The 17,762-nt window shown below is 38.3% G+C and overlaps 1 protein-coding gene across 1 annotated transcript; it reads right to left on the bottom strand.

Annotated features, from left to right (window-relative positions):
- Positions 1-14,609: 14,609 nt before the first annotated feature.
- LOC108114752 (putative uncharacterized protein DDB_G0283779) lies at positions 14,610-15,145 on the bottom strand. The gene is made up of 2 exons (XM_017225863.2): positions 15,041-15,145; positions 14,610-14,914 (listed from the first exon to the last, which is right to left on the bottom strand). Exons 1-2 carry the CDS (start codon positions 15,065-15,067, stop codon positions 14,684-14,686), a joined length of 258 nt encoding a protein of 85 aa, XP_017081352.2. The 5' UTR covers positions 15,068-15,145; the 3' UTR covers positions 14,610-14,683.
- Between the last annotated feature and the right edge of the window lie 2,617 nt (positions 15,146-17,762).

Raw genomic sequence — 17,762 nt, 5'->3', positions numbered from 1 at the left:
AAGTACAGTGGAACGTCTATTTGAGGGACAAAACCAACTTCTGTAACAAATTCATACCTCATCGGGAGCAGCTCATTTAAGGTTTGAGAAAATTTGAGTTTCCACATTTTCTGGCATATACGAGGTTTGGAGCCATTTTAGTGATTTGTTCTTAAGCTCAGTAAATAATAACAGAAAGCTTTCCAATCTGAAATCATATTTGGATGGGGAAGCACTTTCCTTAATTAAACATATTGCCGTTTGTAATAATAATTTCCGCTAATCGCTAGATCATTTGTTCAGAATTTTCCGTCGTTGCCAACCGCTAACAATTTGTATATCGCAGAGTTTCGTAGGGTAATTGACTCTGCCGGCGAATGTATTCGAGGCCTACACGCGCTGAATTGTCACATAGTTCATATTTTGCTATCAAAATTAGCTCATTGCGATACTTTGGAGTCTTGTCAGAATATACACGTAATGCAACCAGGCCAGAGTAGACGCCACCTAGTCGCTTATCATGCAAGTGGATAATTGACACTTGTGGCAACAAGACCTCATGTAAGTTATTACTCGATACTGGATCAACAATAACTATGGTAGCTGAGTCGTTTATCCAAAGGATTGGAATTCCACGCACGCATGCTCGCATCTCAGTTGTTGGAATAGGTTCTAGCCGAGGTCGCGCTAGCTTCACTTTGCTTTCAAGGACCTCGACTGCATCATTGGAGATCTCTGGCCTGATTATGAGTTTTCTGAATTCTTAGATTGCCGTTTAGCAGGTCGAATCTACCGCTCCTATCTGCTATTTTGGTTATATTCAATCTCAAACTTTCTGCAGATCGCAAACTTATCTTTTTGCTGCCGCCGCTGATCGCCACCGTTGCCGAGCAACCCTGTAAGGATGGCGAACTAGCACGAATGCGCTGCTGCTACTTCGAGGGAATGTAATCCGGCAGCGCATCGTTATCTGATCAAGCAAAGCATCTCTACAAGGAGCCTGACCGCGCCAGTTTAGAGATTTATCTTGTTTTTTTTTGGTTCTTGGAGAACCAAAGCATTTTGTGAAATGCAAGGTTTTTTTTATTAGTACTTCCAAATTGAATTTACTGTGACGAAAAGGCACGGCGCGTGCGAACGAAAGGGAGTATCAATTTGAATTCGGTGAAAGGGCACGGCGCGCGCGAACGAAAGGGAGTATTAATTTGAACTGATTTATTCGACTTAAATTATCTTATGCAACCCGAGCTTCTCTGCAGTCAAGAGGTCGTTGCCGACCGTCCGAAGGAACAGGTGCCTTGCAGACTTCACACCTTCTTCCCATAGACCGCCGAAGTGAGGTGCTCTAAGCTATATGAACGCAAACTCGCATACTTTTTTTAATGGGAATGACTGCAGACCGTCCTCCTGCTCCTCCAGACGAGCCCGGAATTCTTTCAGGTTGCGGTCTGCGCCAACGAAGTTGGTCGCGTTGCCTCACCACACCTTCTCCGGGATCCCGCGGCGACTCACGAACCTTTGAAAAGCCAATAAAAAAGCATCAGTGGTGAGGTCAAAACACACAAAAACAAGGCCATGTACGACTTGTATGGTGGCTTGCCATGAATAGGATAGTTTGTGCTAAAGGGCCCACAAAAATAAACGCCAGATATTAAAAGAGCGAAGAGCTCGAAGCCTGCCTGATGGCAAGTTCCCCATTATTCGCGTCAAGTGTTGCGGCTTGCACCGGAAACAGCACGTGCACGAACGAACAGTTCGGCGGCATACTTCTTGAGCATTTACTAACCATCCTTTTTCGCGCAGAAGACTTACAAGAGCTCGAGGACCAGCGTGACAATTCGCAAAGTGCAGGTATGAATCGTAAGATTTAACGAATTGCGGGCCTTTCGATAGCAACAACGGAAATTTGGCTTCGTACGGGTTAGGAGCATTCAATAATCGACCACAAGCTCGGAGCAACGGCGAGGAGCACCAATCTAAGCTATTTTCCTGCACAAAAGGATTCAATTTCTGATACCGGCGATACCGGTCTCTGTTTCCGAATTTTGCCTATAACTTATACAATCTTTTCGAATTCAAAATTCAGTTCTCTTGGCGTATTACTTTGCTTGAAAGGCGTTGACAGTTTTTTACACATTCGAATAAATCGAAAAACCCACACGAAAACTCTCAAAAGCTTCACGTGCGACGAAAAGGACTCTATTTTCTGAAGCAAGCCATTAGGTTCTGTTGTAGCGATCGGAGTTAGCGCCGACTTGCTTAAGTCCATAGACACAACTTCTGAAGCTGGTTCGAAGTGTGAGTTTACAGGCCAATTGCTTTCTGAGTCGGGTAAAAACGATGGCCTAGCGAACCAGATGGACGTGACGAGCTTTTCAACGTCACGTGTTGAAGAGGGACGTGTCGCCAAATTACTCTTCCCAATCTATTTTTCGAAGCCACATCTCCTGTAAAAGCATATTTGCCTTTGTGACCACAGGACACAATAGGCCCAATGGATCGAAAAGCCGCGCAGTCACCGAGAGTAAGTTTCGTTTTGTCGCACGAAGATCCAGAAAAGAGTCATCCAACTGAAATTGAAAGTAATTTTTGCCAGGTATCTAATCCACTCAAAGGGTTTTGGTTACGTCTGAGTCAGCCAATAACGGCATAACAGCGCTATCAGATGCGGAGATCTCTGGCCCCCCTGCCTCATGCAAAACCAGAGAAACTTCATCACGAAGGCATTGCAGGTTGCATAGAAAGCATTTGGATACTAAGCTTGCGCCATTTTAAACACCGTATCGCCATAAACGGAGCTGGAAGTTCCATATGTTACGGTATTAAACTTAAAGATCTTCAGTAACTCAGAATGATCTCGCCTCCACACTATGAGCTGGATGTTCCGGTCAGCTTCGTCAACCATCACTTGGCGGTACATCTTTTTAATGTCCGCTGCAAGGGCAAACTTGTGCATTCTGAACCAAAGCAGCGTAGAATATAGTTCCTATTGAATCGTGGGGTACCATCAGGATGTCATTCAACGCAACCTGTGTGTGATCCAGAGTCAAGCAACGCTCGAGCCATCACGCTAGCTATGGCAAGAATAACTCTATCCGATACAGTCGCATGCAAAACATGCGAAGTGGATGGAGACTCTTGCGTGAGCGCGGGCTGAGGAGGAGGCTGAACATTTTTGGGCTTGAAAGACTCTTCGGCGACCATGTGCTGGTATCGCTTATCCAGAGCCGCTTCACATTCGCTCCAAAGGCGAAGCGAAGTATAGACCAACTGTTCTTCCCCCTTTCTCTTTGTTCCTCATCGACTTTGCTCATTATTAAATGGATGAGGATGGCATTCGTTATCCGTTTGTCATCCCCAATAGACAGCAGAGAATCATAAAAAGCTCTGACTGTGTCGATCAGGTTTTTCAAGGCTGTAGCTGATGGCTGAGACATTTTCCGCAGATTGAAAAGTGTCGAACGCCCTGACTGTACCTAAAGCGTCGCCAGGCAGACACGATATCAAATGATTAAACTTTTCAATATCGTGCAGAGTGTCATCTTTGTCGATAAATGTTTCGAAAAGTGTTAAAAATGTTTATAAATGTTATAAAATTTTTAAAATCGGAGTGCTTTCCGATGAAGGTTGGAAGAGCAAATTTCTAATCGACATTCCAATTCGACTGGATTTAGAGGTAGTCGACCATCTTGTAAATACTGCTGTGTTCGGGATATACTCCCATTATTATCCCATTTGGTTTATTTTTAAGTTCTTCGATATATTTTCTCGTCATGTTATTGCTTATAAAAATTTTTAAGAATCGAAGAGTGTGATAAAAAATTTATTTTAATTCGAAAGAAATAACGAATAAAATAAAAAATAAACGAGTGGTATATTTCGAAACTAGACAAGCAGGGGTCTTGTCGATTAATTTTCAACAAAAAGAAAAAAATTAATATTTGTTAATTTATTAGGCACTAATACTTCGCACGAACAAAATTTAAAGGGTAGCACAAGCTCAGCCAGAATACCGAAAACGCTGCGAAAAACAACAACAATGCTTGCACTTGTCCAACGACCGAAAGGAAAATGCAAACTGACAGTGATATCAGTGCGAGAGTGTGTATGTGTGGTATTCGGCCATTGGCTCTCTTCTTTATATGTAACGACACTTAGCGGAAAATGATACACTGGCCGATAAATAAAAGAAAACGAATATATAAGCGGGATTGGAAGTCCCAAAAAATAGCGTTGAGGCTTGAAAAGCGGACACGCGGCAAGTTTAGGACAGAAAATGCGCGCGAAAATGTCCCGCAATTTTCTTGGGAACAAGTTGAAGAAAAAAAAACGAAAACGAAATAAATCAATTTTTTCCTGTCTTGAAATTGAACCCTAAATTGGTGTTCACTGCGATGTTGGGGAATTAAAACACAATTTGGGTCCATGACGAAATTAAATTTAACACCCAAAGCGATTCACTATTTATCTTAATATTTACTTTGCAGGTATAATAAATATAAAAATTTAGTTTTGTTAAATTATGTGTTAAATGCTCACTATCTACCGATTTTACACGAATGCAAAAAGTTGAAAGATGGGCCGAAATTATTTAGAAAAAATGCCAGATTAACTTCCAACTTTAAACATTCTATACTTGTATAGCCGATTCATTCCGCTCAGCAACTTCCCTCTTTGGCTTCATGTATCGTCTTTTGATCAGGCTTCTGGGTCTTCTGGCTGCTGCTTGACTTTGACCGACGCGGAGGTTTATTAAACACAATAAATTTAAAATCACTTTCAATAACAACGCCTGCAAATCACGTCGGGGTCATCATTAAGAATTAATAAGAGTTTTAATTAAGATAAATTTGTGAAATTACTTTTATGTGACGAAAAGGCACGGCGAGTCAAACGAGATGGAGTATTAATTTGAACTCGATGAAAAGGCACGGCGCGTGAGTTATGGGTCTTGAGTCCAAGTTATAATAAAATTATGAGATTGAGTCCCAAGATATGATAACCTTCTCGCTTAAATTGCTTGTTGAGAATCATTCTTTATTATAAAAATGCTTAGGTTATATGGTACATGAAATATGGAATAATGGAATCGAAATCTGCATCGTCGGCAGATTTCGAAAGGCAGCTGGGTTGATCGCTGCCGTTGTGCTATTTCGCTTAGTCGGCAAAATAGTCCAGACTAGATCAGCATATCCAGCGGATGTCAACAATGTTGGAACAATGTTAACATACCGAGTGACCCATATGGGTCGCTAGTGGCAGTTTGTTGGGCGGAGGCGAGACAGAGGTAGGGGAAGAAGCAGTGGTGGTAACTCCTCCCCCCCTGGAATATAGTGACGGCCAGAACGAAGGAACGGTCGGAACGACGTGTTGTTGTGTCTCGCCTGGAGTGAAAATTATGGTTCTTCTTTTTAGCAGACATATGATGATTAGCAGTACATTAACTATTCCTAGCCATGTGTACAGAGAGATTAGATGACTTGTTGTTGCCTCCTTGACTTCTAAAATTTCTTGAGTGTTGTTCAGATTTTGCAGCTCCAAGTGACGTAGATTAAGTTTTCTTGTGTTATTCTTAACCAGTATTAGGCTTGGGTTGGGTAAGGAGATCTTCACATCCTCAAGGATATTAGCTTCGGAATCGTCATAGGTGATATTATTTATCTCTACGGTGCAGCTTTTGTAGCTAATAATGGCTGTGCCGTTGATAGTGGTATAAGGGCCGCACAAAGAGTTGATGTTGACGTTCATGGCGTTCATGATGATAATGTGTCCAATTTCCGGCTCGATTATATTTTCGTCGTTTCCGGATTCTTGCATGTCGCAGGTAGTAGGCCATCCCTCCAAAATTTTCCTGATGCAGTCTCCGTTGCTCGTCCGCCCAAACTCCGCATTATTACAAACGTACAAATTATGAATTTAAGGACATTTAGATTCTAAGTACATAAATTTAGATTTTGGATTGAACAATAAAAACTTAGGAAGTATTACAAATTGTGTATTATTTAAGGGTAATGGGACCATGTGTGCTAGGGTATAGACTTCTTTTTTGAATATCGGTACTTTAATTTTAAAAATGATTTTATTGTTTTCATTAGTTGTTTCCGAATTGATGATCCTGTAAATGTGCTCCTCATTTTCTATGTTAATGTTTTGTTCCGAAAGAATGTCTTTAATTATTTGAACTTCTAATGGACTCAAAATAAATTTTGGAATGATCTCACGGCGCGTGAGTTATGGGTCTTGAGTCCAAGTTATAATAAAATTATGAGATTGAGTCCCAAGATATGATAACCTTCTCGCTTAAATTGCTTGTTGAGAATCATTCTTTATTATAAAAATGCTTAGGTTATATGGTACATGAAATATGGAATAATGGAATCGAAATCTGCATCGTCGGCAGATTTCGAAAGGCAGCTGGGTTGATCGCTGCCGTTGTGCTATTTCGCTTAGTCGGCAAAATAGTCCAGACTAGATCAGCATATCCAGCGGATGTCAACAATGTTGGAACAATGTTAACATACCGAGTGACCCATATGGGTCGCTAGTGGCAGTTTGTTGGGCGGAGGCGAGACAGAGGTAGGGAAGAAGCAGTGGTGGTAACTCCTCCCCCCTGGAATATAGTGACGGCCAGAACGAAGGAACGGTCGGAACGACGTGTTGTTGTGTCTCGCCTGGAGTGAAAATTATGGTTCTTCTTTTAGCAGACATATGATGATTAGCAGTACATTAACTATTCCCTAGCCATGTGTACAGAGAGATTAGATGACTTGTTGTTGCCTCCTTGACTTCTAAAATTTCTTGAGTGTTGTTCAGATTTTGCAGCTCCAAGTGACGTAGATTAAGTTTTCTTGTGTTATTCTTAACCAGTATTAGGCTTGGGTTGGGTAAGGGAGATCTTCATCCTCAAGGATATTAGCTTCGGAATCGTCATAGGTGATATTATTTATCTCTACGGTGCAGCTTTTGTAGCTAATAATGGCTGTGCCGTTGATAGTGGTATAAGGGCCGCACAAAGAGTTGATGTTGACGTTCATGGCGTTCATGATGATAATGTGTCCACTTTCCGGCTCGATTATATTTTCGTCGTTTCCGGATTCTTGCATGTCGCAGGTAGTAGGCCATCCCTCCAAAATTTTCCTGATGCAGTCTCCGTTGCTCGTCCGCCCAAACTCCGCATTATTACAAACGTACAAATTATGAATTTAAGGACATTTAGATTCTAAGTACATAAATTTAGATTTTGGATTGAACAATAAAAACTTAGGAAGTATTACAAATTGTGTATTATTTAAGGGTAATGGGACCATGTGTGCTAGGGTATAGACTTCTTTTTTGAATATCGGTACTTTAATTTTAAAAATGATTTTATTGTTTTCATTAGTTGTTTCCGAATTGATGATCCTGTAAATGTGCTCCTCATTTTCTATGTTAATATTTTGTTCCGAAAGAATGTCTTTAATTATTTGAACTTCTAATGGACTCAAAATAAATTTTGGAATGATCTGTAATTTAGCTAAGAGAAGACTTTCGGCAATATTATTCAGATATTTACTTAAAACGTCTATACTATAGCCCATGCGATTAAAGTATTGTAACATGTGTATTTCTCTGTGTTCTTGTGTTAACTACTATATACGTTGTCTTTAAAATTGTTTACAAATGTGCTGATGGTGTTTTGTTCATTGTTTATATGCTCAGTAATATTCTTAAATCTATCGATTATATTGTTATTAATAATAAGTTGATTCTTAATGGTATTACTCAAATTATATTCTACTCCTTCAATTTCTTGGAATTTGTTGTTGATTTTAATTTCATCCGCGGCATCCATATTGCCCGTGATGATCTTAACTAAACTACCGAGACCATTTATGGCTCCTCGTTTTTTCCTGATATTCGGTTGAATAGAATGAATCCTATCGTATAATTGTTTAATTTTTATTTGTAAGGATGCAATTAATTCTTTGGAAAAAGTCATATCCATTGTAATCTTGCTATTTTCTTCAATTTTTTTAAATTTTTGATGAAATTGTTTAAATCTATTGTGTGCGATATAGTTCGGAAAGAACGTATTACCTTTGCCTCTCTTAGAGCGATTTTTAAGAAAGGGGATTGGGGTGCAGAATGTCGAATCTGGAATTCTTGGGGCGAAAACAGGCTCATCCTGAAAAGTTAGTTTGAGGAAATGGGGGAATTAGATTAGTCACTTTTCTTCTTAGTTCTTCTCTTAATCATGTCTTTGTGTATTTTTATACTCGTTACTCGTAGAGTAAAAGGGTATACTAGATTCGTTGAAAAATATGTAACAGATAGAAGGAAGCTTTTGCGACCCTATAAAGTATATATATTCTTGATCAGGATCAATAGCGAAGTCGATTGAGCCATGTCCGTCTGTCCGTCCGTCCGTCCGTCCGTCCGTCCGTCCGTATGAACGCCGAGATCTCAGGAACTATAGCAGATACAAGGTTGAGATTAAGCACGAAGATTCTTGAGGTCCCGGGACAGCGCAAGTTTATTTGAAATTCAGAAAGTATAATCTTTAGATGACAGCGCATCTTATAGTGGTACTACTATCCAGCCACACCCACCCATACGCCCACAAGGCTCAAAAGACGGTTTTCGGATTTTCTAGAAAAGCTGATATCTCGGTAACTATAAGAGATAGAAAGTTCGGATCAAGCATGTATGTTTCTATGATGCTCCCAATGCGAATTGTTTTTTTCCGATCACGCCACGCCCACTCTAACGCCCACAAAACCCGAAAAACCAAAAATGCAAAAATCTCGAAAACTATAAAAGCTACACAATTTTGCTTAAGAACACGTATTTAGGAGATGCCTCTGCAACTTGCCACGAAGTTGCATCCGGCCACGCCCACTCTAACGCCCACAAACCGCGGAAAACTGTGGAGTCTATAATATTATTATGAATGCCTTCGTTTGACCTTGTGTAACTTATTTCTGTTAATATCTATCGATTTACAAAAGATTTTTCAAATCGGAACATTATTTCGCTATTTATGAAGAAATTAAGGTTATAAGGCTCCACATGGGCAGTGACGTCACTATAAGCATACTCAACATACTTCCTCTGACAATAGGTGGCGCCTTGTGAATTTCCACTAGCACAATAATATTTTAAAATTTGGTAAAACAGTAACGGGTATCTTATAGTCGCGGCACTCGACTATAGCGTTTCCTCTTGTTTGTCCTTTAGTGGTGGTAATTGTTGCCCCATTGTCTTCCGACACTTTATGTTGAGAGAACCTAGGTGTTAGTTTGTTCCTTCTGTTTCCTTTCCTAAATATTATGTCATCTGGTTCTACAGGAATAGGGTCTTCCCTGTCCAATTTGAGTTTGTCTGTCCTAATTTTGACCCTTTCTTGGGCCTTTAGTGCTATTTCTGGGTATAGTTTGGCCCTAAATTCGTTTAATTCCTTTAAAAAGTCATGTTCGTTGTTGAATTCTATTTCCTTAGGAATGTGTGTGTTCTTCCAGTAAAGAGCTCGTGAGGTGTCAGTTTCGTAGCTGAGTGTATGCTGTTGTTATAAGTTATAAAAGTTTCGTTCAAAATATCATCATGATTGATTTCCAGTTTTTCCCTCTTTTTACCGTCATATATAATACGGTAAATTTCTGTCAACGTGGAATGGAGTCTTTCGACTGGAGCGTTGCTTGAAGACTGTTAGAAAGAAGTAATGTGTGTATCTATGTTGTATTGAGAACAGAAGTCTTTAAAAATCTTCCCAGAAAATTTGGCTCCTTGGTCATGTACTATTTTTTGGGGTATACCGAATGTATTCAAAATGTTTGTAAGAGCCTTTACAATATTTATACAATCCCTAGCTGGCACTGTATAACCACTAGCGAATCTAGAGAATTTGTCGATTATGGTTAAAATTGTCTTTCCGTTTATGGTATACATGTCGATATGGACAATGGATAATGGTAGTTCCGGTGTTTCGGTCACCTGGAATTTGTTTTTCTGGGGCTATCTGTTGTATTTTAGGGACTGGCAAATGTCACAGTCATTTATAATTTTGGCAATTTTCTGTTTCATATATGGGAAGTACGCTTGTCGTTTAAGTTGGTTATGTGCTTCATCTATACCTCTGTGGTTTGTGTGGGAGTGATATTCTTTGATAAGAGTGTCTTGCTCCTCTGTCGTAGTTAAATCTTTTAGTATTTAGAATTCGCAAAATATTTTGTATATGTTTGATTGAAAATGTGGAATATGTCGTTATTCGTCATGATAGCGTAGGTCTTACGCGGGGTGATTTCATCTTTAAAAATTTTGACCATAATTTCTTCTGTAAATTCTTTTTCATTAACCATGTCAAGGGTCGGTGGTCCGTCTTGATTTTGAATTTATTGAATCTGAAGCCAGAAGCCAAAGTTATTGAGAATTAATGTGTGAAATGAATGAATTATTTAAATTTATTGTATTTTTAGTTATTTTTAAAGCGTCTTTAAATCGAGAATAAGTTCGTTATTAAATATAACCATGAGAAGGCTAGTTCTCAATGGCATCGAAAAGTTTTGAGTAAAAGAAAGGGCTTGTCGAATATTCTTTTTCAGCGAATCTTCTCCTTCTTTGATCTTCTTCGTTGAAATCATTCTGAGTGAGTTATATAATTAAATAATATTGTGCCCGTTCGTTGTGTCTTTCGACAAAACGAATGAGAATAGTGATCTCAACCAAATGCTTTCCCTAATTGAAATTAAAAAAAAAAATTTTCGAATATTATAGTGAAAGGTTTTTATGGCAGGATCGCCATGAAATGTTTATATGGCAGGATCGCCATGAAATATAAAACAAACTTGTTGTAGTTGGTTTTATTCTTTATTTCAAGGAGCAGCAATTGTGCCGCTCCCAGGCTTGAATTGATTGTGTTCTTACAATATTCTTTTAAGTCTAATTAAGGCTAAGTCTCGTTGCTGCGCTGCTCGCAGGCGGCGGCAGAGGGACGGCTATCTATGTACTTATGTATATATGCCCTCTTATGTGAGGAGCGCGAGGGGTATGCACATGCGGTCCGTTCATGCCGACGCTAGCACTTTCTGCGAGTGGCCTAAGCCACAGCGATCGGTTCATATTTCGGCCACCATGAATTATGTAAACACTGCAACAGAGTGTTACAGTGCGTACCCTTTAAGAACTGGGTACTCCTTTTGAAAAATAACGTAATATTATGAAGTTATTTTAATAATAATATTTAGTTAGTAAAAATGTGTGTGCGAACTATGCATGGTCTCTTATTTCCGTTACTTTATACGGACCTATGTATTTAGGATCTAACTTATGACCTGTCTCGTTTTTTAGGAAAACTTGATCAACTACTGATATATCTATATCTCTTACTTTCTGATCATATAGTAGTTTATTTCTATTCTTATTGTCTTCTAATAAAACTCTAGTTCTTTTATATACTACCTCTAATCTATATTTACTCTCCTTAGCATAGTCATCTAAATTATATATTGTTTCTACGCTATCTATGCTATTAAAGTGTTTCGGTAAATTACTTGTTTTACCAAATACTAGCTTATATTGACAATAAGTATGTGCCATAGAGGGGGTCGTGTTGAAACAAAAGACAAAATATTGAAGCCATACGTCCCAATCAGTTTTATCAACCGATATGTAAGATCGTATATACTCATTAAAAGTTCTATGACTTCTTTCTATTGTTCCAACTGTCTGGTGGTGGTGTGCTGTAGATGTTATGTTCTCAATTTTCAAATATTTGCACAAGTCATTTATAATTGAATTTTTGTATTCTGTTCCCATGTCCGTAATGAACGTCTTCATTGGACCGTACTTCAGAATAAATGATTCGAAAATTGCTTTAGCGACGGTATTTGCGTTTTTATTTGCAACTGGTATAGCAACTAGATATTTTGTTAAATCACATATTAACGTGACCACATATTCATTGCCATTTTCTGATTTTGGTAGTGGACCAACAGTGTCCACTATTACTCTGTCGAAAGCGTTTAGTGGTGTATCGGTTATTGTTAAAGGAGTCTTTGTACGCGATGTAATTTTTGACTTCTGACATTTATGACATTTTCTTACGTACTCAGTTATATCTTTAGACATACCTTTCCAGTAATAGTGTCTTCTTACTTTGGCCAAAGTTTTTGATAGACAGTGTAACCTCCTTGAATTGGATCATCATGAAATTTAGACAGAATAGCTTCTTTGTCTTTTAGACTTTTTATTTGGGACACCGAGTTGAGTAGCGCTACTCTTAATGTTTTCAATATTTTATTGCCCATTAATTTGAAGTTATCTATTGAAGTATATTCAAAGATATTTTCCCACGGTGCCACTTTGAGTTGGTTGATTTTATTTATACCGGCTTGCATTTCAAGGCTTAGGAAAAATTGATCTAAATCAATAACTCCATTAGTATATAAATCTCTAACATCATATCTTGCAGTAATTTTTCTGCCTTGTTTAAATAAACATAAGATGTTTTTTATCTGCAAGGTCACTACTTTACGTACTTCATCATTGTTTATGACGTCGTATACGCTGGGCTTAGAAGCTTTATTAAAGATTGCATAGGCAATTCTTGTTCTTGATTTTCCGCGCGGATTTTCTGTCTATTTTAATATCTTGTAGAGACTTTATTGATATTTCCAGTTATATTTTGTAGATCTTTGATGGTTATTCTATAACGCATCAGCTACAAAGTTATCTTTTCCCTTCAGATATTCTACAGTGAAATTATATTCTTCCAGCTCAAGTCGCATGCGCGTTAGCTTAGAGCTTGGATTAATCATTGAAAACAGGTAAGTTTATGATCAGTCTTGACAGTGAAATATCTACCATAAACATATGGTCTGAAATAAGTTATTGCCCAATGAATTGCTGTTAATTCTTGTTCTTTTGTTCTTTTATTACTTTCGCCCTTAGTAAACGATCTTGATGCATAAGCAACTGGAAGTTGAAGTCCATCATGGTTTTCAGTTAAAACCGCTCCACATGCTTGCTTACTTGCATCCGTTATTATGCAAAACTCTTTGCCGAAATCTGGGTATTGTAATAAATTCGGATTTATTAATGCCGATTTAAGATGTTCGAAGACATTCTGGCAATCAATTGTCCATTCGAATTTAACATCTTTTTTACAAAATCTTGTTATGTGACGAGAATATTCGGCAAAATTTTTTATGAAACGTCTATAATAATTGCAAAATGCAACGAATCTTCTAGCGCTGTTCGCATCATGAGGGACTGCGTAATTCTTGATGACGTCGTATTTTTTGTCATCTGGCAAGATTCCTTTATCAGTGCATTTATGTCCCAGAAAAGTGACTTCATGCATGAAAAATGAGCATTTTTCAGGATATAACTTAAGTTTTTAAGCATATGTTTTTCGGAACAACATATAACTATTAAGTCATCCATATAAAGGAATGCCTGTGATGGTTCTAATCCAGAGAGTGCAATAGTCATCATCCTCTGAAATGAATTAGGCGCTATTTTTAAACCGAAAGGTAATCGTGTGAAACGATACGAGCCATTGCTCGTTGAAAATGACGTTTTATCTCGTGAACTTTTTTCAAGTTCAATTTGATGAAAGCCAGACATTAAGTCCAGACATGAGAAATATTTCGCTCTTCCTAGTTGATCCAAAATAACATCAATTCTAGGTAGCGGCAATTTATCCGACAACAGTTTTTATTAATCTGACGATAGTCAATTGCTAATCGCCATTTTTTCGTATCAGGTCCGGGGAGTGATTTCTTCGGAACTAATAACAGTGGGCTATTATAGGCTGATACAGACGGTTCTACTATTTTATTGTCTATTAGTTTTTGTACCTGTATGTTAATATCATCCTTTTGACTATGTGGACTTCTATAATTTTTTATGTAAACCGGTTCATCATCCTTTAACCTTAGAAATTGTTTGTAGTTATTGATTCGGTTTCGAGTCCGAATATATCACTGTACTGTGTGCATAAATCAGTTAATTTTTGCTTGAACTGAGGTGGAAAATTTTTGGATAATTGAGATAAGACAGTTTCTTCTCTATTTTCTGGATTGTTTTGAACTATGTCATAGTTCGAAAGTGGTTCATATTATAAGCTGTGAATATTTACGATTTGGTCAGTACTGGTTGTATTCAGTAATCGGACAAATGCATTTTTGGTTGTTGCGACTGTGTTCGCAACATAAATGCCACGTTGAATTTCCTGATAAGTCATTAGTATGCTTTCTTCATCTGATGATAGATAAATCTCTCGAACCACTTGAGATCTGGCTGATAGAATTATGGAATTATTACCAGAACTGTATGTTATAGGAACATATATTGGAAAATTAAAATTATTTGGTCTTAGGATAAACCAATCTTCATTATGATTGAAGTCTAGTTGACAATTGAATTTCTTTATGAAATCAATGCCTATTATTCCATCACATGGTATTGCGAAATGCAAATCTACTATATGAAAATCGTGTAAATTATATATTTATCTGTCTGTATCTCGAGGGAAGTTAAGCCTTTTGATTGAATTAGCTCTTGGCCTATGCTCTGAATGTTTATTTTATTATCTTTCTGAATATCACGAAGGATATCAGAATTTTCTTTTAAAATTAAATTAAGAATACAAGTTTTCTGTTGGTTTCTGTATTTGTAAAGTTTACAAATATATTAAGACTAAGATTGATGGTGTGAACATTGTGGTTTACTGTTCAGTATCTGAAGGGTGAGAGTTTCCCGAATTATTCTGGGCAATTCTCACAGAATTGTTTGAATTATTGTTATTGTGGCCTCGATTCGAGTTGCCACGGCTTCTTGAGTTTCCTCTATATTGGCCTCGTCCATTACTATTATAGTTGGAACTTTTGTAGTTGTTGTAATTGTTACGACTACTACAGTTTCCTCTGAAGTTTCCACGTCCGCGATTTCCACCACGCTGTGAATAATTTTTGAAATAAAGGACAGTATTAGATTGTCCAGTTTCTTCCGTGCAACTGTTGACGAACTTGGATATGGCATCATTCATTGTGTTGAAGGTGCCAGCCTGCATGGTAAGTTTTACCTTTTCAATTGCGCAGTTCTTAGTCATTGCCTTGACGGCATGCTGAGTGGTATAATTCCTTGCCAATTCTAGTGATATTCCGTCTGATATGTATGCTCCTTCTAAGGCTTTCGTCATCTGCTCAACCTCTAGTGTGTATTAGTTTGCAGTTTCTTTTCGTTGCCGTAGGTTCATCAGTTTTGCTGACAATACATCTACAGTTTCGCCTTTGACGTTGCCTTTTAGTCTAGAAATCACTTCGGAAATCGTTGTTTCGTTTCCTATTAGATTTCTAGCGGCACCCTTTAGTTTTGTTTTTATTATGGAGGCTGCGAGTTGTTCGTGCTCGCCCTTCATTGCCTCTACAATTTCTAACGCATCCACAAAACTTGTTAGATTTTCCGCTTTACCATCGAAAACTGGTATCAGCTTGGAAGCTGCATTTATGAAATCAATATTGGATTGTGCCATTGTGGTAAGGTTGCTTGTCTCGCTAGGAGTATCAGAATCTGTGTAACTATCTCTATCTCTGTGTATACCCCTGGAATAGTAAGATTATTTAAATCTTCCTCTTCTATTTTGGGGTATAACTCTTCTAATTATACCCGTTACTCGTAGAGTAAAAGGGTATACTAGATTCGTTGAAAAGTATGTAACAGATAGAAGGAAGCTTTTGCGACCCTATAAAGTATATATATTCTTGATCAGGATCAATAGCGAAGTCGATTGAGCCATGTCCGTCTGTCCGTCCGTCCGTCCGTCCGTCCGTCCGTCCGTATGAACGCTGAGATCTCAGGAACTATAGCAGATACAAATCTGAGATTAAGCATGAAGATTCTTGAGGTCCCGGGACAGCGCAAGTTTATTACAGCATCCTGCCACGCCCACTCTAACGCCCACAAATCGCAAAAAACTAAAATTGCTGAAATCTCAGGAACTATTGCAGATAGAAAGTTGAAATTCAGAAAGTATAATCTTTAGATGACAGCGCATCTTATAGTGCTACTACTATCCGGCCACACCCACCCATACGCCCACAAGGCTCAAAAGACGGTTTTCGGATTTTCTAGAAAAGCTGATATCCCGGTAACTATAAGAGATAGAAAGTTCGGATCAAGCATGTATGTTTCTATGATGCTCCCAATGCGAATTGTTTTTTTCCGATCACGCCACGCCCACTCTAACGCCCACAAAACCAGAAAAACCAAAAATGCAAAAATCAAATTTTGCTTAAGACCACGTATTTAGGAGATGCCTCTGCAACTTGCCACGAAGTTGCATCCGGCCACGCCCACTCTTACGCCCACAAACCGCGGAAAACTGTGGAGTCTATAATATTATTATGAATGCCTTCGTTTGACCTTGTGTAACTTATTTCTGTTAATATCTATCGATTTACAAAAGATTTTTCAAATCGGAACATTATTTCGCTATTTATGAAGAAATTAAGGTTATAAGGCTCCACATGGGCAGTGACGTCACTATAAGCATACTCAATATACTTCCTCTGACAATAGGTGGCGCCTTGTGAATTTCCACTAGCAAAATTAATATTTTAAAATTGTGTAAAACAGTAACGGGTATCTTATAGTCGCGGCACTCGACTATAGCGTTCCCTCTTGTTTTAATTCGTTTGTTTCAGCTGATTCTGGGTCAGGTGCAGTGTCTTCTGCTATAGAAGTGTTTATAACATTCTGTATTACTATTTCTAAACTGAATTTTTGTTTAACCGATATTAAATTAGATCGTAGTCGTATCAGAAGTTTAGATACCTGAGATAAATTATCTTGATTCAATCTCTCCCTGTGACCATGTATTAGCATTCGCGCTTTATTAAAGTTCTCTACTAATATCTCAACATGTTTTCTAACTGTGTTCTTCTGGATTGGTCTAATCTGAGTTAGTGACTTATACGATTTGTCAAAAAATTTTTTTTTCCAATCCATTATATCATGGGCATTGTGCTTAGTTTAGCCATTTTTTTTTTAAATTATATTTGTATAAAATTATTTTTATTTCATTATACCCGTTACTCGTAGAGTAAAAGGGTATACTAGATTCGTTAAAAAGTATGTAACAGATAGAAGGAAGCTTTTGCGACCCTATAAAGTATATATATTCTTGATCAGGATCAATAGCGAAGTCGATTGAGCCATGTCCGTCTGTCCGTCCGTCCGTCCGTCCGTCCGTCCGTCCGTCCGTCCGTCCGTCCGTCCGTATGAACGCTGAGATCTCAGGAACTATAGCAGATACAACGTTGAGAGATTCTTGAGATCCCGGGACAGCGCAAGTTTATTACAGCATCCTGCCACGCCCACTCTAACGCCCACAAATCGCAAAAAACTAAAATTGCTGAAATCTCAGGAACTATTGCAGTTAGAAAGTTGAAATTCAGAAAGTATAATCTTTAGATGGCAACGCATCTTATAGTGGTACTAATATCCGGCCACACCCACCCATACGCTCACAAGGCTCAAAAGACGGTTTTCGGATTTTCTAGAAAAGCTGATATCTCGGTAACTATAAGAGATAAAAAGTTCGGATTAAGCATGTAGGTTTCTATGATGCTCCCAATTCGAATTGTTTTTTCCGATCAAGCCACGCCCACTCTAACGCCCACAAAACCCGAAAAACCAAAAATGCAAAAATCTCGAAAAGTATAAGATCTACACAATTTTGCTTAGGAACTCGTATTAAGGAGATGCCTCTGCAACTTGCCACGAAGTTGCACCCAGCCACGCCC

This window comes from Drosophila eugracilis, unplaced genomic scaffold (assembly GCF_018153835.1).
Source record: "Drosophila eugracilis isolate 14026-0451.02 unplaced genomic scaffold, ASM1815383v1 contig_779, whole genome shotgun sequence".
NCBI classification, from domain to species: domain Eukaryota; kingdom Metazoa; phylum Arthropoda; class Insecta; order Diptera; family Drosophilidae; genus Drosophila; species Drosophila eugracilis.
This window is presented reverse-complemented; position numbering and strand designations above follow the sequence as displayed.